This window comes from Trematomus bernacchii, unplaced genomic scaffold, assembly GCF_902827165.1.
Source record: "Trematomus bernacchii unplaced genomic scaffold, fTreBer1.1, whole genome shotgun sequence".
Lineage (NCBI taxonomy): Eukaryota > Metazoa > Chordata > Actinopteri > Perciformes > Nototheniidae > Trematomus > Trematomus bernacchii.
Window position 1 is genome coordinate 9,045,582 of NW_022987739.1, and position 27,520 is coordinate 9,073,101.

General features: G+C 40.5%; 1 protein-coding gene across 14 annotated transcripts in view; it reads right to left on the reverse strand.

Annotated features, from left to right (window-relative positions):
- Positions 1-27,520, reverse strand: part of adgrl2a (adhesion G protein-coupled receptor L2a) — an 89,484-nt gene that overhangs the window by 60,587 nt on the left and 1,377 nt on the right. For all 14 annotated transcript variants that reach the window (XM_034147398.1, XM_034147401.1, XM_034147387.1 and 11 more), the window contains exon 2: positions 8,425-8,610. In XM_034147398.1, coding sequence (XP_034003289.1) covers positions 8,425-8,500 — 76 coding nt within the window. In that variant the 5' untranslated portion in view covers positions 8,501-8,610. The remainder of the gene's footprint in view (positions 1-8,424; positions 8,611-27,520) is intronic.

Genomic DNA, 27,520 nt, shown 5'->3' on the forward strand with positions numbered 1-27,520 from the left:
TGTATTATGTGTGTCAGCAAGTAAACCCACACTACATAACTTCTTCGCTCTTAATGATGGCCGACAAAAATGGAGCAATGAGCTGTAACATCTTATTATTGAAGTATTAGCAGCCTTGCTTAAAGGTGGGGTATGTCATTTATTTCAGAAACACTTTTTGTTATATTCCATGGAATGCTCTTAACATCCCGATAGCAATGAATATATTAAATGCTTTGACAATAAATACATAAAGAAATGTCATCTGTGGAAGCCGTAGTACTGTAAAAAGCACGACCAATTATTTTAGCCGGCCCGGGCTAAAATAACTGGATGGCCTACCTGCCTGTCAGCCTTCCATCTCGTGCACAAACTTATCTCGTGGCCTCATTGGTCATGTGCGGGTTCGTGTGTGTTGGAGGAGGGGCTCTATAAGGAAGTCTGAAGGAAGAGGCAGATTTTTTCCGGTTGTGTACTTTCAAATGCTAGTGCACTCGAGCTGGTTTCTCCAAAATTACATACCCCACCTTTAACTTAAACTGGGGGAATCGTTACTGCAAAGAAAAGGATGTAGGAAGTTTGAACAAAAGCGGAAAATACTGAATGTACCAGTGAAGCTCTTTAAGTTAACAAGCTTCATAAATGGGCACTCAGAGTTCCTTCAAAAGGCCTTGGTTCTAAATCCTTTATATGTATGGGCGTAGATTCACCAACCCTCGTTTACAGGAGCCTCTTCAGGATTTACTGCTGCTCTAAATCAGGACTGAAGCACGAGGACAAAGAAGATTCCACTAAGGGCAAGCCAGGGATATCTTGCATCTGACTCTCTAGAGTGAACTGTAAAATCTTAAGCCTTTGGATATATTTTGTCTTCCTGACAGAATCTTTCATTACGAGTTCCGCAATCGGTTTTCATCGCATGACGTCTCAACCAAAACCACTCTTTCCTGAGCTTCAGAGAACATGCCTTTCAACAGCATCCTCACAATGAAAACGTGATTACATACCCCTTGAACACCTGCAGATTGTTGCTGTTTACATTAGATATTTCCGCAGATATGGGATGGAAAACCCACTGGCATGATTCAATGGTTTCATAAATAGCAGTTCTCCACTCCACTTCAACGCATTCATCCCTCTGTTGCGCTTGTTGCTCAAATCAGACGGAGCAGAGGGACTGAAATGCTCACATTGATAAAAACATGTTATTCACAGTATGACACAGCATGCACAATAACAGTTAATTCATAACAGTTTACAATCTTGGCATCCGTCTCCATTTCAGAGAAGAAGCTGAGGCCTATGCATGTAGAAATTGAAATAGTGCACTCCGTGTGACCTGAACACTGCAGTCTAATCACCTTCAAATTCAAAAGTATTACAGAAGCAAACCAGCTGAGCTTGCTCATTTGTCTGGCGTAGGGGTACACACTGCTTCCTGGTTTAAAAAAACATCTAGACTGGATAATCAAAAACATTCTCCTCATCTGCCCCCTCCAGACTTCATCAGCAGTCCTTGCGTGAGGTCTGTCTGGAGTCCTTGATGTCAACTACACAGGCTCTAGCAACATGAAGATATATCAGAACTAAAGAGCCTTTGCTTTTTCTAGAATCGTACTGCTAGTTTCTCAATACACATGCCTTTCATGGTACAGATACCAGCCCCTTTCAAATCTGATCATGCAGCAAGTTAACGGCACTGTTTTTTCATTCTGCTTCAGCAAGTTACAAATATGGAACATAAGAGAAAACAAAAAGTTTAAAACTTGAGGCACATCTCTGACAAATTGAAGCCTACTTACAAAAAGATGCCCACATACTGTTAGTCACATCTGCCATGGCTCGATCAGAGACAACCAACAAAAGAACAACACTATAAATGTGCCATGAATAATAGTTGTTTGGTTATAGACCAGTGCACTGGAGATTGATAAGTTATGTTTGTTTTTGTATCTGTATTTTGGATTCAGAGGAGACTCAATGGGTTATAAGAACATATTTGGTGGATTGTTTGGGATATACTTGTTAGGGGCCCACATGTTTCTACCTGAGCAAAAACAAAGTGAGACAAAGCATGACGGTAAAATACCACGCAAATAGGGACATGTGGGTAGATGACTAATCTAGGGTGTGTGAGATCCCACCCAGCGAGGGCCTCGTGAGACCCGTGTGAATGCCCATTATCCACAAAGATCAGCACCGAGAATGATGGGAGAAGGTAGGTTTCACACTAAGTCTGAGGCTCTGTCACGCTGAAACACCCTCCTAGACAAGTCTGAAACCCAATTAGGGAGCATGTTAGAGGTTGAGCGCCATGTCAAGCAACACAGTCCTGTTGTTTTGTGTGAGAAGTCTGCAAGACTTAATTAAACAAATGGCCACATCCTTGCAAGAGTAAAAATAAACAGCAGAGGAAACTTCCATTAAGTAAGAGGTTAAGGGATAAAAAGCCTCATAAAATACTATTTACAGTATCCCTTATATAACCAGCAAGTGGAGGAGTGCAACTGGAGTTGCAACAAGGCACCGTGCCTCCTGTCTGAACTGTCGTATCTGTGTCACGGCCGAGATCCCAGCCTGAGTTATGGACGGCGACAGACCACAACAAACTAATGATGCTTTCCAAGGTTATCTCTGCATAAATAACCATTAAGAAGAATGCTGATGCAGCAACCCACAGACACAAAACATAGGCCTCTAGGATGGCATTAAAAAACATTTGCCAAGGGCACTGAGTCAATAATTATGAGATTCATACATTGTGGGTTAGTGGAACATATTTTAACTGCCTCAGTAGCCGGGTGAAGGGAGGGTCTGTGTTTGGGTGGGAGGGTGGCAAGATGTCAAGAGCTCCGCCATGCTCTTGCATGACAAACACCAACCTGGAGCCACGAGTGACAAAGCCCTAATCCTGGAAATCCCTCCTTCCTTTGCTGAAAATCCTAATGAGGATTTGAAGTGCTCGGCAGGGAGGAGACCCAGGGGCTGTGGTTACACCTTGCCACTGCTTGCTCTCCCTGTCATTGTCTCCTTGTTGGCCAAGCCTGGCTGGCGACAAAAGAGACATGACAGCATGGTGGGCCTACGTACACAGGCCCCACGCCTGCCTGGCTCCACGGGAAGCCAGATTCCTAAGTCTGCCGCAAACAACCAGGATGACATCAAGCGGAAGGTTGAAATACAAAACCGACAGAAGTTGTTTACTAAAGACACATGAGACAAAGGAAAGATTCACCCCTTTAGCCTTAACTGTTTAGTGCCCTTTCCAGAATAAAATACATTGGAAGCTGTAGAAAAACTAGCTAAATTGGCAAATAACCATTTTGTAAAATAATTACCAAATAAATTATTTGTTTGTATTAACAAATGAGCTATGGGCCAGCGTTTTCAAAGAGGTCAGGGAAGTGGTGTGTGGTGCCGCAGCGGGGTGCTTTCATTTGATTTTTTTACAGACACAACTCTGGCACAAATTAGTACTTCAAAAGAACAGGCCTACTGCCCGTGGTTTCATATTGACACTTGACAGATAGTATTTAGATGTTCTTTCTTTTAAAGATAACATGTACAAGCCAAATTGCTGAGAAAAAGGCCCCTTGTGGAGAAAATGAAAAGTATATCACCTATAAGCATAGATACAGCTTTGCCTCAGAAGAGAAGGCTTGTGATATCTGGATGTTGAACTGATTGGATTTACCTGCTGGGTATGAACCCTTTAACAGTTGATTTTGAAAAAAGCACAGGTCTTTTTTTGAGTGTAAAAAATTGAGGGATTGGCCATTTTCAGAAAATTATATAAATATGCTTTCATGGTTAAAGGAAAAGGCTAACCGGAGCAAATAGGTGTTGGCGCGGCACTGGGAAGCGCCGGTCCTGTCCTTGTAGGTTCTGTCTCACAATAAGCCCTTGGCTTTTACTTCCAGTAATTACATTTTCAGAACACCTTGATTGTCTATTTCTCTCCATTCACTTTGAGATGAAGGCTTTAAGTCTCTTCTCTTTCCCTTTCACACAGTACAAAAAGAGGACTTTTAAAGGTGCCCTTCCCTGTTGCCCTTGAGAAATCTCAAGTACTTCAAATATTTCAAGCTTTGAGAAGAAACAATAGTGTGGTTTCAGGGTGTACAGACGGAACAGACATTCTCAGTGTCAGACTTGTTCAAACAAGTCGTGCCACTGAAACGCAGCTTTTATATCATGGCTAACTCTTCATGTACCCCCCAAACCTTACAGATACAACCACCCCAGGCTCCGTAGTAATAGAATGACAATATACAATCTAGGGAAAACAATTTCCGTTGAATCATTGTTTCATTAAGTCTCCATTACCTACTTAACATTGCCTTGCTTTTATTGTATTTCTATAGAGACTGATTTTATAATAACTGTAAAGCTTCCATACTGTAAAAGCCATACAGCAAAGACACATGATAAAGAAGCTGGTGATATTTTTTGATCACTGACACTGATTTCAAAACAGTAAAGAACATCCCAGTAAAATGTGGTGCATCAACACATAAACAATGTAACACACACATTTTCTCCTTGTTTTTTCAAGCATGTCCAGCTAGCTGCACACTTTGCCCTCCTTACCTCTTGACAAAGAATCTTGATCTGCTCTCTAAATCTGTCCCTGTAATCCTTTGAAAAGAGCGTGTGCCTGAGCTTGGTGAGAATTGTTATTCTGTTGCTGATACAGACAAATCCCTCCAACCCAACCAGACTTCACGTAATTATTTTGGAAGACATGTGAGCCAATTTAACCATGTGTTGCAAGGGGGCAATGACCACAGTTTTTACATTTTTGCAAAAAAAACAAAATGACACCTTCATCTCATTTCTGGTGGGTTGCTATGGTGACATCCGTAGAGGACACTAGTAGGACAAAAGGAAATAAACCTGCAGCATCAAGAAGATCACTCTGAATGCCAGAGGGCAAACAATATCAAAGCTGGTCGGAGTAAAACATACTGATTAAAGTGATACTCTCTTTTTCAAACAAAATAACCGTGTATATGAATTTTTTTTACGCAGGGAAATCTTTGACTATTGCCTGTGATACTTCAGAGTGATTTGTCCTTGGAATGAATGCCAATAGAATCCTTTCCCACTTAAGACAAAAACAGGATGTTAGTAGATTGTTTGTCCACTTGTCTGAAAATGTGTGTTAAAAACTACTCAATAGAGGAAAGTAGGGCTGTGCGATTATGGCAAAAATCATAATCACGATTATTTTGGTCAATAATTGATATCACGATTATTAAATACGATTATTCATAGCCTTTGAAAACATCCATTTATTGAACTTTTAAATACAAATAATAATTTGAACAGTATCTTTTTAACTGTTGATTACCCTGAACGTATAATTCAACTGAAAAACCAATACAAAAATAAATAAAATAAATGATACATTTATATCTACATTTAAATAAATAATATCAAAAATAATAAATACCAATAAACAAGATCAACAAATATTTTGGAGCGCACTTCAACAAGCTACTAAACATATATAAATATGATGAATACAAATACATTTGATCAAATATGTTTCAGTGCACTGTCACAACCTAGCAAAGCAAAATAATCGTTTTTTTCGATTATGTTGTTTTCGTAATTGTGGCAGGCCAAAATCGTAATTGCGATTAAAATACGATTAATTGCACAGCCCTAGAGGAAAGTAGTGCATTGAGAAAGAGGCCTCCCAAATATTCAATATTTCATAAGAAGCTTTACCGAAAAATCAATGGAGCAGAGGCCAAGATATCTTGTATTTTAGTCTATATTATGGGTCAAGCTTCGGCAAAACTGGTTTCTGCCCCTTGACTAATGCAACACATAATATATTTGCTAAGACTCTCCCTGTTTGCTAAATACCTACGTCCCTTGAACTTCCTGCCCCCAGTTTCTACTAAAAACCTAACTCGGTGAGAAAAAAGAAGCAGAAAGTCTCAAGTCCAAGCCAAGATAACCTCGGATGGCATCATTAGACTTTGGAAATCTCCCTCCAGAGCCACAGAAGACATGATGCAACTGTTTTAACAGCCTGGGTTTACTACTTAATAATGAGCAAACTGAACTTCATGTGTCCTTTAACAACATTTCTTCTTGAATTTTAGACTTTAAATGTGACAACCCCTTAGAACTGGGAATATGTTGAGTTCCATGTCATACCCGGAATCCCATATAGTGTTTCTTCTCAAATTATTATGTCCATACTGATATTGATTTTGATTACAGTATCTATGTCACAACAAGGCCCTCTTGGGATTTTGTAGTTTCACGGACATACTGCGAGAGCACTGGCTCAAATGTATGTTCCCAGATCAAATCACAGGGTATAAAACAGGCCTGTATTTTAAATAGTTATTATAATATTTGCTGCTTTACCATGACTGTAGACAATGTCGCACTTAAGGAGAAGCTGTTCACATAAGGGACAGAAACATAGAATGATATCTCCAGTATAGCATGGTTAATTCTATATTATATGGTTCAGAGACACTTTGATATGTATAACATCGTGACATATATGCAGTTCATCTATATATAGCATAATTAGAATAATAAGCCAAATCAATTTTAGAAACTAATGTCACTGACTAGGCTGCCTCCATTGTGGATACATACAAGCCTTTCTGTTCCCAGATGTGAATAAAATAAGTAAAATGGGAGATGAAACGCCTGGAATGGCAGTGAGTAGGCTGAACAAATACAGATCAGAGTCATGTAAAAAGTTGTCGGGCTGATGCAGTAAAATGTGCTGGATGAGGCATGATTTGAATAGAAGGAGAACAGAGAGAAACACAATCCCCCACAGCTACAGTTTCAATCTTGGCTGTGTATATCTTCCTTCAAACGCAAAGAAAGCGAAGGGAGAAAAAAAGGACCAAACTTAGGACTATTTACAGCATTCTAATAACCCATTTAATTCAATTATAGAAATGCATTAAAAAGATATTAGGGGTAGACGCAGTTTAATGAAGCATGGTAACTTGGGGATATTGTTTGTAATGAACTGTTTCTGGGCTGATCTCTGTGGCTGGGATGGGGAATGGGAGGGAGGTGAGGGCGGAGCGGAACCAACAAGAGGAACAGGTGAATGATAAATGTCGTCAATAACCTGGTGTATTCCTTTGTTGCGTTTTCTCCTTCCACCTGATTTGGAATAAACCTTTCTTCTTGGGCGACAGTGATTGCTAACTCCCTCCGTTTACCAGAGGAGTGTCCCCTGTGAGTCACATGTAACCTGTCAGCAAACAGTCTCATACCATACAGAGATTAACCTTATCACATCCACTTTGGCAGTATGCGCCCTGACCAATCACTGGGAGTTAGTCATGTACCATATAGATCCCAAACTGGCTTTCCATCTTTCAAAACACTGATTGTTATGGTGTGTGGGGTGAAACCAGAAGCACTGCAATGCACAGAAACTCTCTAGGGTGGGTACTATCTTTCCTGCCCCCTGAATAAGCTTACGTATAGATACCTAGGCTTTGAAATGGCAAACTCTTATCTTTGCGTGAGGTAACTAAAATGATATGTCAGGGTGCAAACATACTGTATAATGTGTATTACTGAAGCCTATAGAGACCACGTGCTAAAAAAATCTTATATAAAAGATCCAAGCCAGATGATAGAAGAGAACATATGGTAAAACACATCATGGCAGTGTGACTTGCTGCAGTGTAAATGAAGCATCGTGATGAATCACTACCTTTCAAACTTCAATCAATAATCCTACATTATTGAGTGTTTTAAAAAATCAGTAAAACAGGTATAGTGAACATTTGGCACCAACAACCTTAATCATGCTTTTGATGTATTGCACTGCAAAGATGCCAACTCTAGTTTTTCTAAATCAAATCTTCAAACATCACCTCTATTCTCGTGATTAAACACTAACATGTACAGGATACACTTTATAAGATATGGATTGGCTGCATAAATCTTGTTATTATGAGACAGCTGAGAGTGATTTAATCAAAGTTAAATGCACTATGATTAAAACACATTCAAGCTTTATATCGAAGTGTGAAATCTGTGTGTGTCTGCCATGAGACATTCCAGAGAGGAATTTACAAATGGATCCAGCTCTGATGCCACTGGGAACAACTGACGCTATCAAGCAGAAAATCTCAGACAAATCACAATTTACCAACTAATGAAACCACTCAAGATTATCCCCCATCCGCCTGTGCCCACTGTCTTTAGAGCTGCATTACTTACACAAGCACCGCCTGCACTCAGAGGAGCAGCTCCGGCTTCAGTCACAATTTCACTGCTCATGATATATTTCTAAATAAGACAATAACAAATAATATGCTGGCAATTGCTTTTGTCGAGCCTGAAAAGACACTCATTGAAAATATGCTTTTAGAACAGTGGCATGTGAAAAAAAAAAATCAGTTTTAGAAAGGAAAAAGTTTCATGAGTACTTACCCTCCGTGGAGTGCACTTGTGCTAGTGTGATGAGAAACCAGCAGAAGGTCTGTAGTTTCAACAGGGAGCATGCCATGGCGCCCGGGGTTGATGGTTTGTGGCAGGATTGTGTTGCGAGTAAAAAGGTTCTGATTAGAAAAGTCCAAGCCAACCCGTCTCAGAGATGCTCATCATTGATCCTGTCACCTGTGGAGCAGACCAAGAGAGACGTTCAGTTCAGGGGTGAAATGTATTCCACGTGGTGAGCTCTGTCCCTATGCGATTTCACACAGGAATCCACCCTGTCACACTTGATGCTGCATTTACATTCCACTGCAGAAATGTGACAAACCTTAAGCTGTGAAATGCTACAAACCAATGCAAAGCCACCAAAATAAGCCCATAAGGTCAATAATCCTGAGAGGGGAAATCCCTTAATGGCTGCTGAATGCTAACCATTTCACTGGCAGGGAGGGGCGGGATCAGCGCTGTCATCAAACAGATAAGGCCCGCCCTGTCCGTCTCCTCGTGATGCTAACCTTATCAGTGCTGTGTCAAATTACATTTTCTGTACCTTATACAAAGAACACATGTGTATCTTGATGAGAACTTCAAATTGACATATGAGTAAGGATTTTAAAGTGATCTTGATTGGAGATCTCCATCTACGAATACTTCTCACCAAAAGTCCCTCCATTGTAGAACAAAGCTTCCAACAGATTGGAATCAGCCCTACAGAAAAAAGTTTTGTCAACTAGCCAGAAAAGTTGCTTCAGGAACTGAGCAACTGTAAATTGACACGGCATCAAAACTCTCCAACCACATGGCGGAAATGTTAAATTAACTGACAGCAACATTAAATGCTAAAAACATCGATGGGAATAGCTTGGTGAACATTAGCCAAAAAGCTTTTCATCCTGCATTGGTCTGCATTAGCTTTGTTGATGTCTGAGTAATAAAAGGAAAAACTTTTTAATAACAGCGGAGGATGTACACTTTGTCTTGTCTGGTCAAATACTGATATCATTTTTGTAGTTTAGTTATTTTTAGACATGGTCAATCAAACAACAACATTTTTAATTAGCTACATGATACTGTTTATTTAAGTAGACTTTCCCACTACCTTTCCCTCAGTAGAGGTTTAAATGTAACAGTCCTTCTATTTGACTGATGTATTGTGATTCTTTCCACCCCCGTGCCCTAGCCAAACAAACAAACAAACAAACAAATAGAGAGACACTGCGGAGCAAATGGTCATTTCTCTCTGTTGTGACTGACCACCTTATCTCCCCGGCCCCTTCCCTCCTCATCCCCTCCCTTACAACTCGACTCACCAGAATTCCTCTCTCCCCACCTCATCCATACCTGTCCCTTTAGTACTCGTCTGTTTGAGTGTTTGTTTTTGCTTTCTTTTGCTACAAAAGCAAATGGCCTCCTCCCAGTCACGGATACAGTGCTCTGGCTATGTAGGGTGAAACCTAATGCCTACCTGCTCTCCCAGGCATGCGTTTCACACGACTAACGGCTCCCTTTTGTCTGCATGTTTACACTGCTGGGCTTAGCTCAGTCCTCTCACTCCCATGAACCATTAGCACATTCACCATGGGATTTGGCATCACTCTGGCAACAAGGCACATAGGACCCCATTAGAAAATGTTTTTTAAATAATTTTTAGTCATTCAAAAACAACATGCCATTTTTCTTTTGTGCATTCAGCTTGGAAATGTTTGTTAAAAAGCAAGGGACATAGTGTACTCCATCACACTAGGAGTTAAAAGGAGAACTCAACTGAAAAGACGGAGAGGAATTATGTTTGTCATGTCATGTACAGTACAGTCAGACCTGCACAAATTAGCGCCGGCTTGTTCCTCCACTCTAGAGATGATCCACGGCCTGAAGAGTCTTTGATCTATTTTGTCTGAGTTCTCAGACAGCATGATAATTCATCGCCGAGAAATGCAGGGCGAACACATCAGCCAACAAAGTTATAATTAGGCCTGCCATAATCAGCTCATCTAGTATGACATTGGGCCTCACCTGAGACCTTTAATTTTAGAGCCATTTAAAAAAGGTTAACGGGAGCACAGCACAGCCAGCCACGATGTATTTAGCCTAAATGGAATAATATGCAGTCATGAGACTCGACAAATGAAAGTTGATCACAGAGACCAAACAAAACCCTAAGCCTAGTCTTTTGGCTGATCAGTGCACAGGTCACAAGTTAAGTTCATCAAGCAAGTGGCTACAAATAATCAGCCTACAGCTTACACAGGTTCATACAGTATAACAAGGATTTAAGCAGATTGTCTCTACAAATAAGCTGTACAGTGCACATATAGGCTTAAGTAGCTTCATCCGTGCGTACAAAGCTCTTACTCTTTTGTCCACTAAGACAATACATAGATCACCCATACGTTTAATTGTTAATGACAAAAGTCGCTCATTATATTGTCATGGACAAAATAATATACTACCTTAGCGTAACAGTTTGTTTACTTGGTTCACAATAACCCCATTTCCAAAGGCATAAATAAATTACTTAAACTAAATTCACTAACAGGCGAACATTAAAAAGCAATGTAATAAAAGAATGAAGAGATATACTCTGTAATAATTGTTTTAACATTCTCACAGGAACCTTAGGTGTTAGCAGCATACAATTTATATCACTGTCACTCAAAAATATTACTTCCATTTTCCCACCAACCCCAGCCTTGTCACTCTTTTATCGAATATAGTCTCACTTTGCATCAGGTTCACTCTGTGACCTCTGTGGAGCGTGCGGAGAATCAAAACACAGGCACTTCCAGATATACCTGCCAAGTGCAATTTCAAAGACTGATGCTACGCCTGCTTGGCTTACGACCTTGACACCGGGTAAGATAACCTGGTTAAGGTCTATAATGGTAGTTGCAGTAATTAGTGTGTTGCCTTGCTCTGGTTGTAATCTAATGATTAGAGTGCACAGACACACACTGATAGTCCCAATACAGACGCATGCTGTGCCCATAACTTGTTTGACAATTAAAAGTCTTCCATCAAAACACATTACCTATTTAACCTCCAAACCATTAGAAGAGGTGGTATTTTCATTCCTATTTTGCAAATGAAATACCTTATACCTACAATATTAATTATATTAGGAGCAGGTGAAAAAGTGTGCATTTCATGTGTGTCTCTCGGTGGCTGCAGGGACTTGGGTTTACAAATGTAAACAAACTATTATAAGTCTTATCCCGAGATAATAGTGTTAAATCATTATGATTATTCTTGCTTGCCTGTCATCATAGTGTGAAAAAAGAGGCAACGTGCTCGGCGGACCTCCTGTGTCAGAATGTAGAGACAAAGACGATTATACAGCTTTGCCTCCCAGGCAGTCGAGACCCCCTGCTACGAAGAAGAAATGCAGAATGTAGATCCCTAGTACGTGGGGACGGCTGTTCTGTAAATCGATGATAACAGTCCTAAACTTTAATATATTTTGTATCATGCTGTGAGTGTTTAACATGCTGAGACACCAAAGGCGCAGACTGAAGGAAGACTGCCGTTCTCATTAAACGTGCCGAGGTCTCCCCTCTCAGCTGGGGGTTTCTTTTCTCTCTCCGCCTTGAAACAGAAACCGACGGCGATCATGTCTCGACTGTTTTCTTACATCGCCCTCGACTTGGGTGTGATCTTAGAACAGGTTTTAGCATCTGCAAGAATGTGTTGTTGTGCAGGGATTGGGAGTTTATAAGAGAGGGAGGGTGGGTGGACAGATGATGAAGCGCATCATGTTCAACATGGCTGCTTCTAATGCACCAGACAGATAATGAAGGCAATTTCCCGTGATTGTTAAGCACAGACTGCTAAAATGTATCGCACTGCTTTGGCTAAATATGAAGTCATTGCAGACATGTGTTTAAGTACTCTAAAAATGGAGAAGCCACAGGGGCTTGGGCCCAGAGGCGGTAAACATATGTGTGGGTTAAATATTCGCAAAACAACAGAATGCTTTATAATCGACAAGTGAGTGGCAGAAGTTTTGAATTGCAGGAGCCCAGTTGGACTTCTTAAGGAAAAAAAATAAAAGGCTGGATAACTGGGAGGAAGGGGGTTATTAGAGGGAAGGGGAGGGGGGCTGATTGAAAAGGACAGTTTGAAATTTGAATGCAGCGGGGGTCTGAAAACAAGAGGCAGATGTCAAAGAATGCCGGGCTCCTTAGACAAAGCTCCTGGTTGTCCCTCTCTAGCTGCTCGAGGGCCACAGGAGAATAGAAGAAGAGTCGGGCCATTCTATAAAACGAAGTCTGGGAGAATAGAGGGGGGGGGCTAAGAATAAAGAACCTGGGTGGGGGAGGGGGAGTCGAGTTACAATGAGAGATTGACAGCTTGCAAGTCTTGCTTGACCCTTGAATTAGCCCCTGAGCTTTCAACAAACCTCAAGAAAGAGTTGGGATGTTAATTGTCACAGAACATCACAGGGATGCAAAGGAAGGGAAATATGGGGCCGGAGATTCACTGAAATGTAAATCAGAACCAACAGACCACCACATGTTGAATGGAAGCAAGACATTCGGTTTCTGTTGGGTTTCCCAACAGCATACTCATACATGAATTCATACATACTATAAGACTCCTCTTATCTCTGTTTCTCTTACCCACTTTGAGGGAAAAGCTGAACTACCTGGGGACACTGGGCTCAGTCACAGAACATTCAGCCTCAGCTGTGGAGGAAATATATTCCCAAAAGAGATTGTGTTCCTACTTTGACACTGCTGAAGATGTACAATTTGCAAGCGTAAATCTGAAAATTCGCACTCCAGAGGGGAGAGATTGGGCTGGTGATGGGATGAGTCCGGAGCCCCACTGAGTCAGATGTGGGGCGGGGAGGAATCACAGGATGACCCCTCGGTTGAGGGAATGATTGAGAGCAGCACCGGGCCAGAGGAGCTGAATGACACCCAACCTAACCCTGTGTGACTGCTGGTGCCCCCGACGCAGACCCTGACCCTGACGGGGGCTCAGCCAGAGAAATACCAGGTCAAATATGCATGCTGCGCAGCGGGACAGTTGGGCGAGTTTAGAGGGGGGGGGGGGGCTGAGGGTGGGGTGGTGTAGGAGGTAAAGGGGAGAGAATGGGGAAACTGTGCAAATATAGTTTTTTTTTCTAGTTCATTGTTTCTCTGTTCAAGATGTTAATCAACATATTATCAGAACAAAAGGGACAAAAAAAGTGTTTTCCTAATTGTCAAACATACTTTAATTTTCACATTGCTTCACAAAAGAATTGGTAGTTATAATACTTTCTGTTTTTATATATAAATGTTTCTTTTTACACATTTCTTGATTTCATAATAGATTGTTTAATATTTGCTTTTATTTGACATTTGAATGTAACTGTGTTCATGTTTGCACCATTTTACACCAAAGCAAATTCCTTGTATATAAAAACCTCCTTGGTAATAAACCATATTCTGAGATGTCTGATTAGGACAAATATGCCTTGTTTAACTATATTCAGCCAAAAGCTAACCCATTTCAACATTTGAGAGTACATAAAAACAATTGTTTTTGAATCTGTGGATCGTAATGTTTGGATTTAATGAATCATTACCTACTGTAGCCACATTTTCAAAGAAAATACGAAGCAAGCTAAAGAGAGCCGCAGTGTGACATAAGCGCGGGGCTGTCATGCTCATTGCTCTTAGGGTTTGCACCATTGATCATATTTATGAGCCACTCAATTAATCGATTAGAGTACTACCCCTCAGGACATAAGGCTACTAAATAAAGCAATCACAAGCCAAACGCTGGAACACTCACACTCGTCAATACATTTATGGAAACAAAAATGGAAGCAGTGTCAAAAACGATATCATGAAATATATAACTATTTCAGGTCTAATTTTAAATCAGAGAATCCCATGTTTATGTGGATATTTCCTAATTTAAAAACGCCAATAATGTGTGTTTTGAGTCTCACGTGTTATTTATCAACTGTAACCCCAGGCACTGAGTGCTACATTGCCCTCTGCCTGAATATATATTTAATCTTTAGCATCATAATCACTTTAGCAATGCAACACAAATCCTATTAGCGCTGAAAGATACCTACACCTGTCTGTCCACATGGATTATAGCCAGATCATTTGCCACGGTAACAAAGTTTGAATACAGGTTCCATACATTTCTTGTTGAAATTTTGATGTTTTACTGGGAAGTGAAGTGGATTATCTCAAATGAAATTTCAAAATGTCATTTCCACTTGCTGATAGCACAAAACTATTCCTTTCAGGTCTGTTGAGATAAGAACGATTCAGCCAGGGCCGTTAAACGGTGTCTTTGCCAAATGTTCCTCCGCTTAGGAATTAATAGGCTGACATTAATACAGCTAGATAAATAGGAAGGTCAGGAATGGGAGCCCTGCCATTATATGGGCATCTCATGGTGATAGCAACTGCCAATCAAGTCCAATAACTCCTTGACACGATACAAATTCACCTTGGAATACACAGAGTGCATTCAATATGTAGCGTATACTCCCCAGTCCAGAAACCCAATCCAATAAATACTTTGCAGGGTTGTTTGTCTGAGAGAACATTAGGACACCAGAAAAGAAAATATTTGTTGTGTGATCCAGTTTGCCATGACTAAATTAGTCAAAAATAAATCAGGGATTATACAAACTGAGCTCGGCAGTCGGCCCAGATATTCTCCCAAACTCATCTTCTCTATTTCAGCATGAGTACGATCATTGCTGCGTTCATGCAAAAATAATACAATGTGGCCAAGCAAAGTCAAGCAGTGGGGGCAATGAGCCACTGCACATTCACATCAACACACAGCCAACGTGTGTGGTAAAAGTGTCCGAGCCATTCATGGTGTTTACATGCTTGAAACTGTACTATGGCGAACAAATAAACAGTTGAGGTCAGAGATTTGCTCTGTGAGGTCACAATCACAGAAAAAGTGTTATTGAGTTCAGCAGCTTGTGTCACTTATTTATTTTGAGTGTTGCCATTCATCTAAAACAACAATGTTTGTTTGCAGAAAAGGCACCGAGCCCTTTTGGATGCACTGTGGTTTTACTCTACGATAATAATGTGCTGTATTTACTCGGATACGCACCAGTAAGCCGCTTCTGTGACCCTACTCCCTTCCCCCTTTTAAAATGAGCAGCCGAATGGTTAAAAACCCAGCTCGATCCTTCTATTAAGGACCCTCACCATCAATAATGCACTGTGATCGTGAGGCGTTAATAAACAGGATGATTAATTTTTAAGGTAGTGGGCAGCAACACAAAACATGACGAAAGTAACGGAGAAGATGACTTAATGGAAGAGATGCATTTACAGTGGCAACGGAGCAAAATCGTTAAGAAAAGCCATTTATCCATGTCATGTGGTGTTGGCTATGAGAAAACCAAAACAAAACTGAGCAATTATCTCCTGAAGTGAATCCTCGGCTTACACTGAATGTACACTTCTGATATTGAGCCTATTTGTTTGCTTTGCTCGTTCAGTTATATCTCCTCCTTTGTGACTCGTATATTTAACAATGGCTTAGTACTCGCTGTAAACAGGATGCACCTCATCAATGCACCATTTTATATTTTTTCTCAGTACACATTTATTCAAGCATCGAGAAAGATGCGCTTTAAATGTTTCTTAAATCACCCGGAATAATGCTTAAAATGCACAACAGTGGTTGTTGTTTCTAAAGTGGTGTATATTTTGATTTTTGAAGGGGGCTAATTCCTTGAAATTAGAGGCATTGTGCATAATGTGGCCAACCTTAGCTCAGTGTCTAATTGAGGCTTTTAACCTTTCTGTGGCTCGGAGGAAGGACAAACAAAGCCAAAATAAGGGACACAATCTCAGTCCTCACTAAAATAGAAATCAGCACAAGGACCTTACCCTTACAGCAGAAGCAACCCTACACAAATTATTTCCGCAGTAGAGTGGATCTGTAGCCTACTTCACCTTAGCACATTTCTACCCATGCGCTGTCGTATCTATTTTCAATCTAACAGATAGCTTGAATGCCTTTGTGAGACAGGGGAAGCGGCGTATGTCAACTTAAAACAAGGTATAGCACTGTGTCTCGTTCAGGAAACTCAGACAAAAGAAGTGGGTGTAGTCCTTTCCTGAATGCAATCACTTGTCAGCCCTAAATCTTCAATCATTACTGTCCTGACAGGTAATGGTGCTTGTTCAACCTGATGACGGCATATTAGCAATGGTTTTAGTGTTTTTCAAAGACAGAGAAAAATGTCTAAAAAGGCATTTAACCGCTGCTCAGAGAATGAAGGCTTTACACGCAAGGCTGCACAATAACATGAAACTTATTCTCAACGAAAAGTGATTTTAAAAAAAAAAGAAGAAGAAAGCCAAGCATATAATACTACATTCATACACAGCTACATTACAAAATAGTGTCATTTGAGCTGCTTTGAATTTTCAAGGCTACATCATTAGACTTTCTCGTAGAGTTTCGGTGTCACTACTCCTTGCCCTCTCCCCACTTTCAGCTGTGAAAGAGAGAGGACAGTTTTGGGGCTGAGCTTTCTCCATAGTGTTCATTAGCATAACATCAGAACAGTGTGGGGGATTGTGATGCAAACTAACCCAGATTGGCTCATTCCAACCCCCTCTTTTAATAACTAAGGTGCCACTGGATCTCACTGTACAATAGATCAGACTCTTTGGGACTGAGAGAGAGAGAGAGAGAGAGATTGAGACTATTTCCTAAAATAAGTTTCAACTTCAATTTCAATGTCAGATATGTCATCAAGCAAACACTTGGCTTACATTCAATAGATGAGAGTGAAAGCTGCTTTAGTTGAGCTTTGCACAAATATAAGCATATGGCTTGCCACAGGAGAAATATGATCAAAACGGTAGGTTAAAAAATATAATTATCTGTCATAGTCAAAATATCTATTTTTAAGAATATGCCCGCTTCCAACTGACCATGATTCAGGTTTGACATGATTGAAAAAAAATATGGAAATGGGTCTGTGGCTTATGTTATCGTCCTCTGCCACCCACAGTGGGACAGCAGATACAGCAATCACTGCTTCTGCACCTTGTGTATGTTTAATATGTGTTTGCTCTTTTGTGATAACAAAAGGGGGGGAAAACAAACAGGGTTTTCTTTTTTTGTTCCTTTTTTTCCCTCTCTTTCTCTGAATAGCTGGACCAAAGTCTGGGAATCTAAAGACACAAGGAGAGCGAGCAGACGGATACAGGAGACTGTCAAGCAGACTGCGATAAAACATTCACTAGGAAATTATCTCCCTGTCATAAGGCCCTCCTGTTTTGAATACCAAAGGGATTCAAATTCCCAAACAAACTCTGAAAGGTTGACCAATTTCGTGCTCTGCCAAACGATAGCGCATTGCAGTACGGGTCGTACCTTTGAACCGTCGCACTGGAGGTAGTATGAAGCAGAGATTTAATCTCTGTATCTCTGCATAGGTAATCCACTGAAGTGTAATTGCTACAGCTCTAAGTTACACAAAACAATGACAGGAGAAGAAGGCTCACTATGAATATGAAGTGAGTGTGATAACAGTCCCATGTTGGAAGAGAAGGCAATACTTGGACAAGGGCTCTTGCTGAGAAGGGACATTCTCCTCTGAACAACAAGCGTCTCTGTGAGGAGGTTTCTTAACACTATGCTGCATTCAAAGCCACGTCGATAAAAGGAGAACCTCATGTCCAAAGAGTTTACAAAATATTAACATTGTTTTGTTATACGAAGACACTTTGATTCATACATAGTCAGAGTTAAAGCTTTTGCCGCCCTTTTTGAAAAGCAAACATGAAAAATAAGAAAACGCACTTGTGTGTTAAGACTGTGCTTTATAATACAAAGTAAACATTTTATATTTTAGGCTCAAAATGTGTGAAAAAGTGGATCTACAATTCTCAATACGGGGAGCACCCAATGTGTTTTTCAAATACAATGGTATAAAACGGGCAAAATTCATTATTTACTGGGTTAAAAAATTAAGAAATCTTACAAATCAGCTTTAAAAGCAAAAGTAAGCCTTCCGTTAGTCACATTTTCACATTCAAGATAACTTTTAACTCAAATGTGACTCAACAAAAAAAAGACATGAATAACAACCATAGGTTAAACGAAGTGATTCACTGTAACTTCAAAGGAGATATTCTTATCTAGTTTATAAATATTCAGCTCTGTCCTGTGAATATTTCCCATCTCTGTCATCGTTCTATGTTTTATACACCATAATACCCTCAGCGTCAATTAGCACTTTTATTTGGGGCGATCACTGCATGCTCCAGTTGGAAGAATCGTGTTAGGAAAGCTTCATTACACATTTCTGTCCTGGCACAAAATGTTTGACTTCTGTTAAAGTTTAAATACCAACTCTGCAGCAGAGAGGATCCTGTGGCAGAGAATACAGAATATCGCTCTAGAGTGAAGTATTCACACTCTTCCCTGAGCTACACTGCTTCCATTATGCACAGAAGCCTACGAGCCTATTCAGGTGAGAGAATAAAAGATCTCTTTTTTTGGGCCGTCTCAGTAATGCGAGTAGGCGTTGCGGTGTCTGCAACATTCACCATCGCTGGCTGATTGTTAGACTCAGTTTCTGCTAGCTACATTTCAACAGCACCATTTACAGTGCATCGGTTCCTAGGGTTCATCATCGGCAAATCTTTTAGAGCCAATATCTTATGTACTACCTCACCTTTATAGATGGACGTTTTCAGGCAAGACATGGCAAACTTTTTGTATCCTTTAGGCAGGTCTCGGCCTCTTCGAGTTGCAGCTGCTCGTCTACCTCCGGGCCTGCTGGACCTATTTCTGATGGTAATGGCTGCCGGAGCCGCTTCCTGTCCGCTCACTTCAGACTCTGTGTAATCAGCCCGAGCTGATGAGTGACGGAAATGCAACTAGGTCCACTCTTTACAACGACAAAAAACCCTCCATATTTGACTGTCCTCTTTACACTGTTTTTGTCCCTATTTCCATGAACTACTAGAGAAGAGCACTTATCACATTGGTTCAGCTGCTGATGCTGAAGCTAAAAATGAAACATGTTGCCGGGCTCAGATGCAGTACTTGAGAATTTGTGCAGCTTGCTCAGAGCTTCCTGTCCTGTCCTCACTTAACCCAGCTTCAATGGGACTATTTGTTGTTTTTACGAGAGCGTAAACAGGTATATTGCAGATGAAGTTTAAAATGTCATATCTGTGTGCCCAGTTTGGCTTTTCAATGTTTCATTTGTTAGACGATGTGGGCCTATAAATGTCATCCTTCTCCACATAATGAAGGTTCTTCAAAAACTAATTTCTGTTTTTATAGACTGTTTTTATGCAGTTGCAGTCAGCTACATAAAACAGTCTGTTAAACCTGAAACCTGACTTTATTTTACAGCAGTACGAGTAAAGAACTTCGTTTTATTGCTCATTAAAAGGGTCACTATGCAACGTGGCTGATCACACGTGTAAAATAATGATTTAAAAAATGGTTTGACAAAAAATGAAGTGATACATTATTTGCTATCCTAGGAAAGCCATGTATCGCAACATTTGGGGGATCTTTACTTTTCCAGATAAACAGTTTTCTATATTGTATTGGCTAAATAAAACATGAAAAAAAGCCAACATGTGGAGTTACCTGGTCTTCAAAGGACAGTTACGCAATAAAGAATATCTTTGAAATTCAAACTAATACTGTCATGAAATAAAGGTGACCAGCAAGTCAAGACTAAAAATAATGACCTTCCTATAAGACTGATTTGCTGGAATCTATAATTAAGTTTATACTCAACGGGATTGTCATTTTGTGGCTAATTTCATTTTTTCTTCCTTCTTCACATCAATGTGTCAAACCAGGTGTGAAGTAGAAGCTGCAGTTCTAACACTCATCTTAATTATTAAAACCAGTTCCTGGAGATAGCTGAATAAACAAACAGGTCGGTCTAATGGATAAAGCAGTCAGGGTATGTGTGATTTATGGCAGAATTCACACCAGCAGAGCCGCCTCACACCTCATTTAGAAGGAGGCATGATGAATTACTAAGGCAGCCTGTATACGCTATTTTTCCTGTTCAAATGCCAAGAAGATCAAATCTTACAGACACACTGAGGTGTCAATATTCAGCATTCCAATCGTCATTATAAATACATGAATAATTTGACACACACACACACACACACACACACACACACACACACACACACACACACACACACACACACACACACACACACACACACACACACACACACACACACACACACACACACACACACACACACACACACACACACACACACACACACACACACACACACACACACACACACACACACACACACACACACACACACCACACACACACACACACACAACTTATCTGCAGTATTTAAGATGTTCATTACTGGCGTTGGATCCAAAAGGCAGCAGTGAATGCCAGGCCTGGCACAGCTGTACAAGCAAAGCTGTAAAGAGACGTCACCGGCCACTGTCGCTCAATCTTCCCTTGTGTTAATCCCACACATATCTGCATTCACGTCAGCCCTACTCCTCATGTCCTTGCATTGCTTTTCACACTCCTAAGTTCAATTTGGCAGGAGAGTGGACATGTTGCATCACTTCTGTTTGCTGAAAAATCCTCTCGGCATTGTTCCCCTCCTCTAATCTTTTTCTGAGATGAGCATGGTGATCTAATAGTCATTTCTTTCTGCAATATATTTAATTCCTCTTGTTTTTCTTCTTTCAGGTATTTACTGGAACCAATCAAATGTATGCAAAAATAGAGGTTTAATCATGCTAATACTAAACCTTAGCTGTGTGACTTTTATCAGCAGTGTAGCACATATGAGTACATATGAGATTTAAAAGCCTTTAATGCTCCTGAATCTCTTCTTAGCTGATCAGATCATGTTCTCAATGGCCTCGATACACAAGCAGGGCTGTGTGTGTACAGAAGAGTCAGCTCCATTTATCTCCATTCATCATTTATAATATTAGGGAGAGACAAGCTCGCCGTCATATCAAACCTGACTCTTTCTGTAGCTCGACAAATTCACTGAAGAATGAACACTCAAGTGGCGGTCAGTTTTACTAAGCCAGCGCTCTTAAATCCATCGCTTCATAGACAATATTTTTATACCCAAGCTCCAACTAAGCCAAATCCCGGCCCTCAGGGCAGAGATTTTACTTTAACATCTCTTTTCGGGACTGACATTTTGTCCTTTGTTTTCAAGTGTTTTCCCAAGAAGCTTCTCTCCAGTTGACCCAAGCAGAGACCATTGCCTCTGGCTTGTCACGGAGAGGAGAGTGATACGGTTCTATGGGCAACAGAGAGGGGATCTCTGTACTGAGACAGCAGCAGGTGCAGCTGTGACAGTTGCCGTGTTGTTGCTAGCCCCTCACTGTAGTCAAGATGAGGTTCACAGATGTAGCCACTCAGTGCAGTGGTTTATTGGCTGCCTGAAACAATGTATCTCTGTCAAGAACAACTCCTCCTAAGGCCATTTCAGTCTAAGAGTGCTCTGTATGAAACAAGGCGTAGAAAAACTTCATTCTGAGACACAAGGTCAATTCTGCTCCACAGCAACACAATCAAAGCGCCCCTTGCTCGGCCAAAAAACAAAACAAATTCTAAAAATCATGCTGAAATATGTTGGTTAGAGCCATATTTTCATGTAAAAATGTTTGTCTTACCATTTTTTTTTTTTTTTTATAAATAGTGAAATAAAAAATAATTGTGCGTAAATTCTACAAAAATGTAAATGTGCTGATTTAAAAGGACTGAATAATTTCAATAATACATATTTATCACACATTTTGTTAATAATTATTGCAACAACATCTGCCTCTGTTTCCTGATTAATTATTACCAAGCCTCACGTGCGCGCATGCTTCTTAAGTCAACCAAGTACCACCCAATGCTGCACTCTGCCCCCAGGTGCCTCTCGCAAGACATGCATTCCAATCATGCGACACTTTCAAAATATCCCGCCTACACAAAATGCATGGCATCCTATTTATTTATTTATCTATTGATTTTGCAGAGAGAAAGCAAACCTGATTTCTTTCTTCCATTGAGACCCTCCATGTAGTCCGCGCAGTCAAATCCAAGGTGGTGTAGTGGAGATCTAAGATAATATGACTATTGTTTTCCTGTAAAGCACCCAGTCTCTGCTTGTTCAATTACTGGAAGGAGCCTCAACGAGGGCGGTTAAATCATTTGCAGAGACATTATCTACGCACAGAGAGAAAGACAGAGAAAGAGAGAGAGGGGGGGAGACGAGGAGGGAGGGATAGAGTGAGTGGGAGAGAGAGAGAGAGCAGACATAGGGGCCAAACTTAAGTCTGTAGAGGAAACAGAAACATTTTTTGTGGACCACACATGGAGGGTAGTGCGAGGATAAAAGCAGCGGGAATCATGATTCTCTGCAGGAAATTAATAGACTAATACAGTTCTCTCTGTTTCAGTGCCAAAAACCACATAATAAGATAAAATTGTTTTCATTACAGGTGATGATGGATATCTATGCAGATTATGAAAATGTACACAGAATTTATGAGCGAGCAACCACAAAGTGCATTCTTCCCCACATATGTCTCTTACAAACAAACCCAACACACAAGCGCTCATCTGTCAGCGTGAGCAATCATTAAGAGATAATTTGATTGTTTTTTCAACCTCGGCTGTGTTTGATGTCTCTGGCATGGTAGCAATTGAACAGACAATTATTTTGTTGATTAGCTTAGTTTTTAGCAAGTTACCATGCCTGTGATATTCCTCTGAAACTCCCAGGCCAGACGCTCAACTCCATCTGACTTGGCAACTACTTTGCAAGAACAAAGCTTCCACACTTCCCAACTAAATCGAGTACAATAAAATATCATTTTCCAAAGCCTCAGACTTTCAAAGCAACCGCATGACCAAATAAGCATATATAATAAAGTATGTGGCGATGCAAATAGTTCAAAAAGTGAGCATAAACATTAGATGTTGACATGCCTCTGGCAGGATTTCAGCTGCAAAGTAACCAGTCAAAAGTGCATTTATTTGCATGTTGCTTATTTATTTATTTACAGTTTGACTTTACTGTTTGGTGTTTTTGATCATTCAAAAATCAATGTTGCTTTGAAAACTACATTCATATACGGACCTGAATATAAATGAGCAGTTACTGTAGCTTTCTGAATCAAAGCGCTCAGTATTTTAATATGCACACACGTAAGAGGAACTAGCGAATCACAAAGCACTCTCAGTTCCAATGTCACCCATTGGAAGACATACTATTGGTGGATTAAAAAAATGAATGCATTTTAGTTGGTTGTTGCTACTTCCTCCTTTTGCATTCAGTATTCTGAAAGAGTGCCGTAGCCCGCTTGATGGCCATATAGTAAGCAACTCAACACAGGTACGTACATCAATGTATAGACTACAGTTCCAGTTAAACACTGCCATTTGAACAAAATAAAATGATACTGTAATGTTGAAAACGGCTTACCATGTTTGCACCTCACTGGAACAATTTCAGAATATACTGAAGAACATCCACAGCCCAACATGAAATTATCTTTGAAAAAAAAAAAGCCACGAGGAGTAAAGCCTATCTTACTTGCATTCAGTCCCAATTGTCAAGGACAGCAGCAGCCTGTATAGAGGAAATATATTGCTCTGGTGTGTTTACCCTCCCCATCCCTAAATAACAGCCCTGTCTTGTTGGAAAAGGGGCTTTTAAGTGTGGAAGTGCTTCGCTCTCCTATAATCCAGCCGAGACATTACTCCTTCCCCTGGCAGACGTCCGCAGATCCCCCCTCTCTCCCAGCCAGGCCTTGCTCTCGGCTGCTATAGCAGAGCCGCAATAACTGCTGTTTGCTTAGAGACTTGCCTCCTAGGTTCTCTCTGTCACACAGAAATTGAATATTTTTCCAAATAGGGTTGCAGCTGCGCACAGATAAGGAAAAGTCCTGTTCACATAGCACAAAGAATAAGACGGGGTCATTGTGTATGCATGTACGTGAGTGTGTGTACGTGAGTGTGTGTCATATTTATTGTTCAATTTAGTTTTAAAAATAATGAATGAAACATTTTTAAGGAGAGCAAAAAACGATCATGAAAGAAAATGTAATAATCATATTTTTTTTAATGTTTCAATGATTACAAATGTATTTGTAATTTCTCCATCAATTTAAAAATTATCCAACTGACGAATACAAATTTTAGCAGATTCTATTTTTAATGTGTAAGATAAATATGTTTTTTTGCACAACACCTTATTGAAATATAAATGCCCTAAACACACACTGCTAAGAACACACAGCATATCTTATGATAAACTCAGGTGGTGTTTTCAACACGAAGCAAGATACAGAGTTACGACCAGGCCAATAGGCTACACCCAATTGTTGTATGACCAGTGGACCGTTTTTACGACATAGTTTTGCACTTTGCACTTCCTTTTCTTCTAAACACTTCTCAGAGAAGCATAAAATGAGTGACGCACAAAAAAAAGAAAGAGATGCCAGATAGGCTCAGGGACGCTGCCACTTAACCAGCACAGAGAGCAGTGAGAGCCATCGGCTCATATCCCTGTTGTTCTTGTCACCAGAGTTTGAATTGACCCTTACGTTCCGCTGCCTATGTCCTTGCTGTGTAATGTTCTGCTACGAAATTATGTAGGCAAGCAGAAAGTTTCACCTGCCATTTCAGGGGCACCAAATCCCCCGCCGCACCAGAGGCCTTTGGCAAGTGGAAACAAATGTTTCACAAAATGGCAGGGAGGGAAACACACTGGTGCACAGTTTTACTGATTGCCAATCGTAAAATAAAATCAGTCATGAAAGGGGAGGTTTTTTGGCCCACCAAAGGCCTGCCTGTTATATCAAATTTGCCATAGCTTTCTTTTACTGCCTTGTTTTTTCCCTTTAATGGCGAGCAGTTATCCGCACAGTATGACTCCATGTAGGTGGTTTAGCAACAGAATAGATTGCATCTGAAAACACAAACCCACAATGTACACGCCAAATAAGAAATGGGATGTAAATCTAAATGATTGAACTCCATGCAATCCTCTACTTCTGACGCATTCACAACCTCCATAATTTGCTTGATTTTGCTAGGGAGCAGCTAGGGTGATGTTCACCATGAATAAAGGCACGACACAAACAATCCACTCTGCAACAGTGCCACCTTTAAATCAGTCATATTGACAATCGCTGCACAGACAAAGACAACAGCGAGGAATCCACGCTGGAGAGAGAGAGTGCGACACTAAAACAAAGTGAGCAAATGTGGCCAACGGTCACTGTGCGCGCATTCTTACTGAATTATTTCAGTAACAAATTACCTTAATAAAGCCAGAGTGGAAGTGTTGATATAATTTCAAAATACGAAAGTTGTGTTATGATCTGTTTAATGCATCAGTCAAATATTTGTACATTGCACAAAACCTCAGCTGCTGATCTGAGGGTGGGGGATATAGCAGCGAGAAATTAAACAACACGCAATGTCACACATTTTCAGATGTGATCATCCTTACTCACCCAATCACACTGACTGAGCCTTTAGAGTGCTGTGTACTGCGAGTGTCTAATAAAGAGTTGAGAATACAGGGAAATGTATCACTTTGTCTCCCCCAGACCCATATAGAAGTGTGCTGGGCTGTATTGATCTACGAGTAGAGATGAACGCACAAGCAAAGAGGAGCAATCTGGTGCTCTGGCAGATCAAGAGCAGCTGCAGTTCTTTGAAACCGGACGCACTACAACTGAAACGAGGCTATAGACTGAAAAGGTACTCTCTCTCACATGGGACTCATAATGGCATACTAGAGCTGAAGAAATCAAACACCAAGACATCCGAGCAGATAGTTTCCTTCTTTATTCCGCTATCTATTTTTGTACGTTTTCCAATGAGCACCTGTTTTTTACAGGCGCTGACAAAGAAATACGATTGCTACTATATTAATTATGAAAAATAATAATGTTTAAGAATTTATCATTTTGTGTTATTCAAAAGGTTTTTCAACCCCCCACTATTTACTGTTTGTGAGTCACCATACAATTACCCTGTTGTGTGAACGCTTTGACATATTCTCTCACACCAACGCACAAACAAATACAAGCGAGATTATGTTATACACAAGATGTCATACGGACGTACTTACAAGAAAGGGGGGAGATACACAAGTCTTTCAGTTTTACCATCTCACACTCATTCTCAAGCCTTTCAGGCTCAGCCAAAAAACCCGTCCTTCTATTGTGTAAGGGCTCTGACCACTTTGATATGCTAATGTATTCCTTCCAAACAGCTGGAATTTGCACTTGCATTAATTTAAACATTTCTTTTGCACACATACATGAAAACAGAGTTCCCAATGAAGAGGCTTGAAAAGGAAGTTCAGCTCCTGGAGCCTGATTAAAGTGTGTATTAGCTTATTTCTGACACATTCCTGAAAACTCAACACAAATAGCCTTTGTATTTAGCTGTAATGCATGGAGAGACAGATAAAGACAATTCATCCTCCAACCACTGTTCTTTAGCTTTGTATCTTCTAAAGAAAATACTCGAAGGTTGTGCCTATTCAATCAGGACTTGCAAATGCTCATTTGAATTACAATTACATTTAAAAAAGCTCAACAAATATCACATTTTAGTGTAAGTGTAAATTCCTCTGGTGAACACCTATGATGAATGTGTTGTACAAGGATATTAGAGACCAAACAGAGAAGTGAGACACATTCATGGACTCTAATCCAGGCAGGAATTCGTAGCTCACTCTCTCTTAAAATCAAACATACAACAAAAAAATTAGCATGTGAAGACTGGGACTACATTTTTCGCAATCCGCTGATCGATCTCTGTGTATTGCTGCTGAGCTCCGGGCTGCCATGCACCAGCGGCTGTCCGCGCTGTGTTTCCCGGGCCAGAGGAGTCTCACACACCGCATGTGCGCTCCTGCCGCCCGGGCTACTCTTTAACACATGGTTGACAAGACGCGTTCGGAATCGGTGGGCCTAAATTATACATGTGCAGTAAAAAGATCTAATTTTACTGCTACTCTGCGACGGCTTGATTCGAGTTAAATCAAACAGCCACATATTACGCATTTGTGACACGTTCTCATTT